The following is a 12173-nucleotide window of genomic DNA, read 5'->3' as shown; positions in this document are numbered from 1 at the left end:
TGAGACTGGGTGTGATGGTGCACGCCTGTAATCCCAGCACTTGGGAGGCTGAAAACAGGAGAATCACTACAAGTCTGATCTATGTAGTGAGACCCTGTAGACTCTGTTCGAAATACATCTAAAAAAAAAAAAAAAAAGGAAGAAAAGAAAAAACAAAATTGGAAGTAGGCTTATTAGCCCTAAATTTACATAATCTGACTCGGCTCCTCAAGACTGGAGGCACCAGGATAAGTCGGGGACATCAGATAGCAGTAGGGGCCCAGGAGTGTCCAACTGTCGTCCTCATCCCTGTCACTTGGGTTCCGGCAGAACTTGGGAAGCCTGAGGCTGTCTGGGTAGAAAGGATTAAGTGGTCGGGGCTCCTCCAGAGCCACCCAGCAAAACAGGGATGGAAGCCTGGTGTGGTAGTATCATGCCTGTAATCCCAGCCCTCGGGAGGCTGAGGCAGGAGGATTGCGGAGAGTTCGAGGATGGCCTGGGATGCACAGTGAGTTGGTCTGAACTACACAGCCAGACCCTGTCTTAAAAAGTCAAAACCAAAACCAATAACAACAAAAACAAGGAAGACTGAATGAAGACAGTGACTAACCAGACCCTAGCTTGCACCGACCCCTTCAAAGCCAGTCGTGTTCTCTGGGATCCAGCAAGCCCACTGCTCTCCAGACCCGGGCCCTCCTACTCCGTGGCTGAGCCTGTCTCTGTCCTGTTTTACTTCCTAATTCGGCCCCACAAATCTGCCTGTGCATTGAGCCAGTGCACCCTAAAATGCTTTCTGGTGACAAGGAAGTGAGTTGAGGTGACCCTCTTCTCCTGGGAACTTCCTTGGACCAGGCTGTGCATTTTGACATTGGTTTGTGGCAGAGTGACACAGGGTCTCCAAGTGGTAGAAGGGAGATAGGACCCAGCCTGCCAGATGTCCAGCACATGGAGACCGCCGCCTTGGGCCCTGGCTGCCACCACAGCGCCATGGGCTCCTTCTGCGATGTGTCCTCTTATGGGCTGCCTTCATCCTGGCCAACCCATCTGCTCCTGGCCCTAGCAGGCACTGACCAGAGAGTGAGAGTCCAGGTGTCTGGTGAGGTGGGGCTTGATCCTGGCACTCAGGTATTGCTGACGGTGCCTCACAGCTGGAGCCCGGGCGTGTTCAGCTCCACAGTGACCCGGCATCCATGGCTGTCCCTCCAGGGCCCCAGGGTCTGGAGCAGCCCTTCCAGAGTGCAGCCTCTGCTGTCAGTGCTGCCTGCCCTCAGAGCAGCGACAGCACAACCCACAGAGGCAGTGAAAGGACAGATGTTCCAGGTTCCTGTCCTGTCACGGGACCCCAGTATATCCTCATGGTGCCCCAAGCTGTGCTACTCAGGACCACAGGCCTGGCCACTGCTCTGTGGGCTGTCTGATTGAGGTGGCTGTCTTCCCTGGAAGCCCTCCCCTGGGCTACCCAGGAGGACCAGGCTTCTCTCTTGCAAGGTAGAAGTGGCCCCAAGATTGTAGCTGTTGCAGACGTCACTGCCACTATTGCTCGGCTGGGTTGAAGTGACATCCAGACACTGCCACCTGGAGGCTCCCAACCCTGCCTGCTGCACGGGGGTGGGGTAGGGTAGTTTATGGAAAGCACTCCGCAGAAGGCCAAGCAGGGTGCTCCTGGGGGCCGCTGGGACTCTGATTTGCTTCACCGCCCAAATCCTTTGGACTCTGATGTGGCTAATAAGTATGACTGGAGACTTATCTGTCCCTTAAATGTCTTTATAGGTTCCACTGTGAGTACTGTTGCTTTTCATCAGCGGTCATTAGTGCTCTCACCCAAGGAACACTGGATAAGAAATTGCTCTTGATTACCTGTTGGCCGCAGACGCTGACGTCCGGGCTGCTGCTAGCACTTTGGGCTGCACCTGGGTAAATTCTTTGGGGAAACTGAGATCCAAGTACACAAAATAAGAGAACAGACAGCTGAGTGTGGCGACACATGCAATCCCAGAGCTCAGGAGGCTGAGGCAGGAGGATCTCCATGAGTTCAAGGCCAGCCTGGTTAAATCCTCACAAAAAAAAATAGCATGCAGGTTCCACAGGGGAATGTTTTTCTCCATCCTAAACAAAAAACAAAACAAAAAAACACCACTTTCTCAGTTGTTATTGACATTGATGCTGGCAAAAAGGCAAATAAATAAATAAATAAAATAAAATCCCAGTCAGGCATGGTGGTGCACCCCTGCAATCCCGGCACTCGGAGGCTGAGGCAGGAGGATCTCTTCAAGTTTGAGACCAGCCTGTGGTATAAAGTGAGCTCAAGGCCAGCCTGAACTGTGTATTGAGAGCCTGTTTTAAGAAAACACAACAAAACAAAACAGTGGACCCTTCACACATTGCTGGTCAACATGGAAAACAGTGCCAGAGCTGTGAAAGCCATCGCCGGAGACCAGTGATTGCAGTCCATAATCCTTTCCCCAACAGAGTGAAGAGATGAAAACCTGCTGGGGGTGTTCAGGGCAGCAGTATGCTTTAGCACCTTGCAGATGGAGTCCGGCTGAGCTCCAAGGTGGAAGAGACATGCCTGGTCGCTGCGGCCCAGGATGGGCTCGCCCTTGCAGGCTGGTCAGCTGCACGTCCTGCGGCGAGTCTCGAGGGAATTGTGTTGTATGAAATAAAGCAGAATCCTCAAAAATCACAGGTGGTTTTATGCTATCAAGCTGACTTCTTAGAAATGACACAATTTTGGTGGAGCAGGTGCAATACCTGGCTGCTGGGGACTGGCAACAGGGGCTGCGGTACGGCTGTGGGGTGGCACAGTTCCACGGGGCTCTCGGGCTGCAGCTGCAGGGTCGCCTGGCTACAGTTGTCCCACCAACCTGCTGGGGGTGAAACCGCAGGAGCCCGACGTGCCTGCTTGCGTGTCCATGGTGAATTGGGGACACGAGCGGCCATGGCAGTACTCGAGGATCTCTCTATCCCATTCCTAGGACTGCACGTGGCTCAGCGGTGATGCAAAACTCTGATTTAAGAGGTTGCAAAGCCAAGTGGAGACTGAAGACGGAGCCCTGAACCTTCTACCTCAGTCCTGACACGAAAAAATCAATTAATTTTATTAGGGCCTCACCCAGTAGCCAGTCAGCCCTGACCTTTAACCAAGAATTTTCCTTTCTTAATACAAATAAACATTTAAGGAGGTAGAAATTCTAATGACCCGGATTTAATCATTACACATTATATGCATTCTTCAAATGATCCCGTTCCTGCATAAATATGTATAATTAACAGAGACTAATAAAACCTTTCTTGGTAAATGTGTAGAAAACTTCCTACTCATATGGCTAGGCAGGAGGTAGGGGCAGCTGTGGCGTAGCTAGGGGTGGATGGCAGGGAAGGTGACCAGAGATGATACTGCCCTCACATCTCCAGGATAAGCGGGGACTCGAGGATGGAGACAGGATGCAGGAAAGCTCCGCAGGAGGACGCCCAGGTGCACACGGTGAGGAGGGACGTGGGACAGGCAAGTGACGGTGGCGGGCGGGCAGCCTGGGATTTGGGGTCAGGCCTGTGGTTCTTGTGAGGTGGCCTGGGAGGCTGCTGGCCAGGTGGGGTGGCACACGGCTTCCAGCCCAGCTCCTCAGGAGGCTTTGGCTGGAGGATCACAAGTTTGATGTCATCACAGGCAGCTTAGTGAGACCATGAGAAAGGGGGGAGGGGAGGGGGGAGGGAAGGGAAGGGGAGAGATTGGAATGCAGCTTGGTACTTCCTGGGGTCTTCCCCCAGTAGTGAAAAATGAAACAAAACAGGCAGCTACCATGGTTGGGATGTGCTGGAGAATTTGGAGGAAAGATTTTGTCTTGAAAACTTTTTAAAAAAATTTTATTTATGTGTGTGTGTGTGTGTGTGTGTGTGTGTGTGTGTGTGTGTGTGTGTGTGTATATGGCCAGCTCAGCCCACCAGGGGGCGGGCTGGCTGGCATGTGGTGCTGGGGGTTGAACCGCGGTCCCTGTGCTTTGCTGAGCTTGTTCTAAGTAGGTGCTTTAGACCACTGAGCCATCTCACCAGCCCTTGAAAACTCTTGAATAGTGGTTTAAAAATGCATGACATAAAATTCACCCCCCTCAGCCCTTTTCGTCAGGCAGTGCAGAGCATTCAGGGCGTGCACACTGCCCTTGGGCCACCAGTTCCCAGAACAATTTCATCTCATCAAACTGGAACCTTGCGCCTGGCAAGCCACTCCCCACTCTGCCTTCCTGCAGCCTTAGGAGCCAGCGTCCTGTTCTGTCTCTAGAAATCTGACTACTCAGGAACCCGTTCCAAAGCTGGACGGTCATTGTCTCTGTGTGACAGGTAGATCTCAGGTAGCATAATGAGTTCAAGTTCATTCCTACGGCAGCCCGGCTGGGATTTCCTACCTTTCTAAAGGCTGAGTGATGATGCTGCGTGTGTGGACCGTACTGTGTGCATTCACGTATCTGTCCACGGAGAGCTGGGGTGTCAGCCCCTTCCCACTGCAGTAACGAAACAGCTGAAGTGGATGAGGGATAGAGAGACGCGGTCTGTTTGGCTCACAGACTTGCAAGTTCAAGGCCTTGGTGCTGACCTCTGCCAGTCTGGCTGGCTGTGTACCAGGACAGATACCACTGCAGTGCCACAGACAGGAGAGAGAAGATCACACAGAAAGATGGGACCTGGTGTGGGAAGGCGAGTGGGTCTTGCTTTATTACAGCCCATTCCCATGGGAACTCACTGGGGTCCCAAGAGAAGGATAGCGGCCCTTGCTAATGACATCGCTTCAGCCAATCGCATCACTTCTGATGTGCAAAGGACCCAACCTCATCACCATCCTGGGGACCAAGCTTCCAGCACATGAACCCATCAGGGCGCAAGCATTGGGTTGCTCCCTGCTCAGCTAGCATGACTCGCGCTGCTGGGATCCTGCCCCAGATCTAGGTCTGTGCTGGCTGCGGTTTATACCAGATATCACTTGAGGCCTCGGGTGCCCATTGGTGGGGCTGCCAAGAGGTGACTGAATCCTCGGGGGGGCAGCACTTAGATGTAAGTTTAGGAGGTGGAGCTGGAGGAGGGGCTCCCTGGGGGTGCGGCTTGGATGGCTGCACCCCTACGCTGGCTCTCCCCTTCAAGTTCTGCCTTCCGGCCACGAGGAGGGAGCAGACCTCCTCCACCAGGCCCTGGCACCCTGCCTTCCTGCCTCTGTTGGGGCTTGGGATAGGAGTGGAGGTTGGGCGCCATGTCTCAGCAAAGTGAAAGGGAGGTGACTAAGGCAGACTCTGTGTGACTAAGACAGATTAAGGTGCAGAGAGCGGCTATCCCTGTGAAGCTGCTGGGCCACGTGGGTACAAGGTCAGCAGGACTGGTTTGCAGGAGTTTGGAAAGGCTTGGAGATGGCTGGAGGGGGAAATAGCTCTAGAATGCTGTAATCTGCACTTGCCTAGAGACCAGTCAGAGCTTAGAAGAACAGAATGCTAGGGCCGGCCAGATAGCTCAGCGGACTGAAGTGCCTGCTTAGGCAGGGTATAGGGGTCAGGGTTCGATCCCTGGCATGCTGTGCCAGCCCCGACCCTGGGGTGCACTGAGGCAGTGACTGAGATTGGGTGTGGTGGGGTGCGCCTGTAATCCCAGTGCTTATGAAGGTGAAAACGGGAGAATCACTATGAGTCCAATCTATGTAGTGAGACCCTGTATACCCTGTCCTAAAATACATAAGAAGAAGAGGAAGAGGAAGAGGAAGAAGGAAGAAGAAGAAGAGGAGAATGAGGAAAAAGGCCATGTGGGTTGTGTTCTGCAGAGAATTTGTGTACATGCTGCTCATGTCTTAAGACTTTTCAGGAGATGGAAACTAAAGGCGTTCGACTCATAAATCTGGTGGAGAAGATTTCAAAGCAGCTCAATGTTCAGACCATGGCATGGACACTACTGGCTGAGTTTAGTGAGATTTACACTGAGAAACTCGGGGAAAACCTTATTTTAAAAGTTTTCCATCCCCTACCAAAGGAAAGGCTAGCAAAGTTGGAGTGGAGAGCTTGGCTGCTGAAACAACTAGAATTAAAAAGAAGTCACTTACAACAGGACAGTAGGAAAGATGTTTTGAGAGAATTTAAGGAATCAGTAAGACCCCCACCCTTTGAAGACTAAAAGGCACAAAAGTGAGACCAAGAGCCCCAGGACACCCCAGGACACAACTGAATTCAGAGGAATCAACTCTGGGCAGCCAGCCATACACTCAGAAGCTGCTACAACCATAATGGAAGGGGACCCTGACATTGGTTGAGTTGGTGGCAGACTTTGATATCATCCAGATAGTATTGGTTTTACAGGCTTGCAGAATCTAAGAGGTATGGGATAGGGCTGGCCAAATAGTCCATTGAATTAAAGCACCTGCAGGCAGATGCAGGAGCTGGGGGTTCGATCCCTTGGTCTGCTGTGCCAGCCCTGCCCCCTGGGGCATGATGAGATGGCAATTGAGACTGGGCATGGTGACCCATGCCTGTAATCCCAGCTCTTGGGAGGCTGTAAACAGGAGAATCACTACAAGTCTGATCTAGTAGTGAGACCCTGAACACCCTATAGACCCTTTCCTAAAAAAAAATTAAAAAAAAAAAAAGATGTGGGATAGAACAGCTTCCACCCAGGCACCCAGGGGAGGATAGCTCAGCAGCTTAAGTTCCTGCCTGGCAAGCACAAGGTCCTGAGTTCAAGCCCCAGAAAAAAAAAAAAAAAAAGAAAAAAGAAAGAAAAAGAAAAAAGAAACAGAACAACTTCCACCCAGATTGCAGGATGCCTGGGAGGTCAAGTGGTGTTCTCCTGAGAGGGCAGTGTGGAAGTTTAAGAGCAAAGCTGGAAGTGTAGTGGAAGCTCAGGAAGCTGGAGATGCTGGGAATGTGGACCATCTACTGAGGAAGGCAGCACACAGTAGGCATAGCCACTCTGAGGGAGGCCACGAGAGAGCTACAGCTGACAGTGCCACAAGAATGGTGCCACTCAGGCTGTTTGGAGCTCATCTCTTTGCTTTGGCTACTACAAGATTTAACATTGCCCCTGCAGGGCTTCAGTTTTCCTTTGGTCTGATTCTTTTCTACCTCCGGTGTCTCCCTTTAGGAATGGGCATGTTTCCCCTGTGTCACTGTATGCTGGAAATGTTTAACTTTCTGTTTATTTTTACAGGAGTTCACAGCTAGGAGTTTTCTTTAGGTCTCAGGGGAGACTTTGGACTTTTCAGGAGTGCTGGACTCTTAGAGATGGCCTGAATGCACTTTTCATGTGAGCCTTCATGGGTCAAGGTCAAAATGTTATGGTTTCCTGGGAGATGTCCTCCCAGAGCCTCCTGCACTCATAGGTGGGGCTCTAGAGAGGCAATCGGGGAATGGGGGCTGGACGCCAATTGTGTCGGTAGGAGGTGGGGCCCGGATGCAAGAAGGGGTCGCTGGGGGCTGTGGCCTGGAGGGAGCCTCCTTCACGGGTCCTCCCTTCCAGCTCTGCTTCCTGGATGCTGTCCCATAGCAGCTTCCCTCAGCCAGCCCTCCTACGACTCCTCCCTGCCTTGGAGCTGGCCAACTGTGGAATGAAACTGGGTGACACAAAACAAACCTTTCTCCCGTTCCATGTCAGGTGCTGGGCATTTTGTCCCAGTGATTAGAAGAAGACAGTGACTCTAATTCCTTTGGACCTACCTCCAGCGGGGGATTGCTTGGGGCAGAAATACTTTTAAGCTCAGCTGGAGGCTAAAGGAGTTCTTAGCTTCTTATCAGAGGCTGGGGCGGCCCAGGAGTCACCCCTGGGCCCCATGTGCTGGTTCCCAGGGGAGTGTGCTCAGCCTTACTGGCACAGCCTTCTGGCTACTCTGAGTGGTCCAGCTCATGAGCGGCTGTCCCAGTGCACTGGCCCCATCCTTGCCTGCCTACTGCAAGCACAGGTGACACCACAAACACACGCATACACGCACACACACACACACACACACACGCACACACATGAGGCAGGCACAGTGTACACACTGTACACAGACACAGCCTTACCAGCCCCAAGCATTCCCCCACAGGGATCAGTCTGGGCCCATGTTCCAGGGTGCCACACCTGCCCTGCCTAGGCCGGCAGGAAGCCAGTTGGGAGAAAGGGCTTGGTCTGTATCTCCCTTCATTCTGGAGCTCCCATGGGATCCAGAGGCCAAAGCTGAGCCTCTGGCCTAAGCTGCACCTAGAGCCTCACTTCCTTCAGCACCCAGGACAGGGCCTGGGCCAGTTGCTGTCAAGAATGGAAGAGCACCTGTCCCCGATGTTACCCTCCATGAGGGGGCACCAGGGCTCACGCTGAGCAGGCTGCTTGAGGACCCCTTTCATACCTACCTGGTCTTACCTGCCCTTCCTTGAGCTCACAGGGCAGGGCAGGTCGGAGGGGAAGCCTGGAGAAGTGGGGGCAGGGCGGGATTTTTACAGCCAGGACCAAAGTCCTCTTGACATAAGTGGAGACAGCTTGTGCCGGAGCTTCCCCTCTGCTGTCCCCGACATGGAGAGAGCTGGGGTACAACTGTCGCTGCTACTGCTGTTGGGCCTCAGGCTCCAGCTGACCCTCAGCATCATCCCAGGTAACAAGGCCTCCAAAGCAGCCACCCAAGGGGCCACCCCACCTGGGCTGACCTGACCTCTCTCCTGGGCAGTGGAAGAGGAGAACCCAGCCTTCTGGAACCAAAAGGCAGCTGAGGCCCTGGCGGCCGCTAAGAAGCTGGAGCCAATTCAGACCTCGGCCAAGAACCTCATCCTCTTCCTGGGAGATGGTGAGTTGTGAGGTGAGGTGTGGGGCCCTGCAGATCCAGGCCAGCCTTTTCCCCAGCCTGACACAACTTTTGCTTCTCAGGGATGGGGGTGCCCACAGTGACAGCCACCAGGATCCTGAAGGGCCAGATGCAGGGCCAGCTGGGGCCAGAGACCCCTCTGGCTATGGACCGGTTCCCGTACATGGCCCTGTCCAAGGTGAGCAGGGGCCCGGCCTGTGGGAGATGGTACCCACTGGGCTCTGCCCCCACATAGCTGACTGGTGTCTCTGTCTCCAGACGTACAACGTGGACAGACAGGTGCCGGACAGTGCGGGCACAGCCACTGCCTACCTGTGTGGGGTCAAGGCCAACTACAAGACCATTGGCCTGAGTGCAGCTGCCCGTGTTGACCAGTGCAGCACAGAGAAGGGCAACGAGGTCCTCTCTGTGATGTACCAGGCCAAGAAAGCAGGTGGGCCTGTGGGCAGGCTGGGCACAGGATGTGCACCAATGGCCTGGGCTACCCACTGAGCCCTTGTCCCCTTCAGGGAAGTCTGTTGGCATAGTGACCACCACCAGGGTCCAGCACGCCTCGCCAGCTGGCACATATGCACACACTGTGAACCGGAACTGGTACTCAGATGCCAACATGCCCACCTCCGCACTCCAAGAGGGCTGCCGGGACATCGCCACGCAGCTCGTCTCCAACATGGACATTGATGTGAGTTCAAAGGGTGGGGAGGGGCTGGGAGACAGGGTGGACCCATCACTGGCCAAAGTCCAGGTGTCTGGCAACTCAGCCTGCAGCCTGGCTCACCAGGAGCTATGGCAGTGCAGTGGGGCAGTGGAGGGGCCTCCACCCAGGACAAAGCTCTTCTCTGCTCTGGGGGCTCCTCAGGCCTGAAAAGGAGGGGACAGGTGACGCTTCAGGCCTAGGTCCACCATCCTCATCTCTGGTTACAGGTAATCCTTGGTGGGGGTCGCAGGTTCATGTTCCCCAGAGGAACCCCAGACCCCGAGTACCCAGATGATGCCAGCCAGGCAGGAATCAGGCTGGATGAGAAGAACCTTGTGCAGGAGTGGCTGGCAAAGCACCAGGTGATGGGATGCACAAGGTGGGGCCGTGGAGGGCACAGTGGTGTTGTGGGGGGCTGGGCTGAGGGTCTCGGGCTCTGGGCTGAGGGCTGTCTGTCCCTACAGGGGTCTCGGTATGTGTGGAACCGCACAGAGCTCATGCGGGCATCTCAGGATCCATCGGTGACACATCTCATGGGTGAGTCCCCACCGGCCCTGGCCCCAGCTGGCCTCTGACAGCCACACTGTAGCTGTGTGCTGTGACCCCTTCCGGTTACCCAACCTGGTAGTCACTGTGGTGTCTCTTGTCCCTCAGGCCTCTTTGAGCCCTCAGAGATGAAATATGATTTCTACCGAGACCCTGACCTGGACCCCTCCCTAGCAGAGATGACAGAGGTGGCCGTGCGTTTGCTGAGCAGGAACTCCCTTGGCTTCTACCTCTTTGTGGAAGGTGAGCAGGGGCACCTGACACAGCAGAGGCCCAGGGCTTGTCAGGAAGTGGACCTAGCAGCAGTCCTTCTGGCTTCCTGCAGGGGGCCGCATCGACCAAGGTCACCATGAGGGCAGGGCTCATCTTGCGCTAACTGACGCTGTCATGTTCGACAATGCCATTGAGAAGGCCGGCCAGCTCACCAGCGAGCAGGATACCCTGACCCTCATCACTGCTGACCATTCCCATGTCTTCTCCTTTGGGGGCTATACCCTACGCGGGACCTCCATCTTCGGTAGGCCTGGAGACAGTGAGGTGTGCTCTTACTAAATCTGATATCAAAGGTCCCTCTGAGCCCCAGTTTCCTCATCTGTCCAATGGGCAAAATGGATAGTCCGGATTCATGGGGCTCTTGGGAGGATTAAGCCTGAGACCAGGTCCAAGGTGATGGAGTGTGGCAGACCTATGACCACCAGTGGTATCAATGCCGTCATATGTACCCCTCTGCTCCCGCAGGCCTGGCCCCTTCCTTGGCCTCAGATGCTAAAAACTATACTTCTATCCTTTACGGAAATGGCCCCGGCTACCCGAAGAACTCTAGCAGGCCTGATGTCAGTGACAGTGAGATCCGTGAGTGCTGCCAAATCTCCCCTCTCCTGGCAGAAGCTGGCGGGTAGCCTGGGATGAGGAGGAGGCGGTGGCTCTCCTGGGAAGTCCTGCTGACCGCTGTGTCCCTCCAGGTGACCCTGGTTACCGGCAGCAGGCAGCCGTACCCTTGTCCTCAGAGACGCACGGCGGCGAGGATGTGGCAGTGTTCGCACGAGGCCCACAGGCGCACCTCATGCACGGCGTGCAGGAGCAGAGCTACGTGGCGCACCTCATGGCGTTCGCGGGCTGCCTGGAGCCCTACACTGCCTGCGGCCTGCAGCAGCCCATCACAACAGCTGCTGCCCCCAACACTGTGCTGCCTTCCCTGCCACTGCTGGCTGGGACTGTGCTGCTCCTGCTGGGGGCCAGCGCTGGGCCCTGATCTGTTGGAGGCCATTAACCGATATCCATTCTATTCCTCTGTTGAGTCAAGTTTATGGCCCTTCTCACCTTGCCCATTCCCTGGGAATCACGTGCTATGACCTAGGGGTTGCACCCTCCCCGTTGCCTAGATACCTACTGACCCCCAAGAGCCGAGACTTCCTCATTCCATCACCCCCTATATATACCCAGAACCTCCCCTAAATAAACGAGGCTTGATCAGAATCTTTGTCTTGCCTCCATTTCTCGTGTCTCCTGTCCTTTGTCCCCTCTTCAATTCCCCGCTCCTCCCCCAGGTGACCTTCGTTGACTGACCCGCTGGTTCGGGACAAGTGGTGCCCAGCGAGTGGGGCATCTGGTACCGGAGGATTCAGTGACGGAACCGTCCGAGAGAGCGCGCGCAAGAGAAAGCCAGTAAAAGAGAGAGCCGGCAAGAGAGTAAAAAGAGGCAAAAGAGAGAATAAAAGAGGTCTGCGCTGTGGTTGCCTGCTGCGACGTCTGCACCTCGGTAAGCGGACAGCACCTCTTTCCCCTTTCCCTTGACAATGGACAGGCATTAAGTGAATGAGATATATAGAAAGTTTGAGTAAAGCATTAATGGCGCGAGGAGTAAAGGTTAAAATTGAGGATTTGTGTCAATATTTTGAATATATTAAATAAGTTTGCCCATGGTTCCTCATTGAAGGAATTATTGATCAGAGGTGATTGAAAAGGGTTGATGATGCCCTTAAGGATTATGATGAGACTTTTGGACCTAAAAAGGTCCCAGTGATACAGGGAAGTAAAACTCCAGAGTTCGTGTTCTCCAAAACCAAGGGGTGGATTTTGGGAACAAACGGAGGTTGAGAGTAAACTGTTTGATTGGGAAGAAAAGCTTCTGTCTCAGAGAGGACAGAAGGGGGACCC

At 54.2% G+C, this 12173-nt stretch overlaps 1 protein-coding gene across 1 annotated transcript in view; it reads left to right on the top strand.

Annotated features, from left to right (window-relative positions):
- The first annotated feature begins 8487 nt into the window (after positions 1-8487).
- LOC101566452 (intestinal-type alkaline phosphatase) overlaps positions 8488-12173 on the top strand; it is a 10663-nt gene continuing 6977 nt past the window's right edge. The window contains exons 1-11 of the mRNA XM_004637396.2: positions 8488-8566; positions 8639-8755; positions 8836-8951; positions 9032-9206; positions 9283-9455; positions 9698-9832; positions 9935-10007; positions 10125-10259; positions 10342-10533; positions 10755-10868; positions 10979-11269. Coding sequence (XP_004637453.1) covers positions 8488-8566; positions 8639-8755; positions 8836-8951; positions 9032-9206; positions 9283-9455; positions 9698-9832; positions 9935-10007; positions 10125-10259; positions 10342-10533; positions 10755-10868; positions 10979-11268 — 1599 coding nt within the window. The 3' untranslated portion in view covers position 11269. The remainder of the gene's footprint in view (positions 8567-8638; positions 8756-8835; positions 8952-9031; positions 9207-9282; positions 9456-9697; positions 9833-9934; positions 10008-10124; positions 10260-10341; positions 10534-10754; positions 10869-10978; positions 11270-12173) is intronic.

The sequence above is a fragment of the Octodon degus genome, unplaced genomic scaffold, assembly GCF_000260255.1.
Source record: "Octodon degus isolate 3935 unplaced genomic scaffold, OctDeg1.0 scaffold00089, whole genome shotgun sequence".
Lineage (NCBI taxonomy): Eukaryota > Metazoa > Chordata > Mammalia > Rodentia > Octodontidae > Octodon > Octodon degus.
Note: the sequence above shows the minus strand (reverse complement) of the source record. Positions and strands in the feature narration are given on the sequence as shown.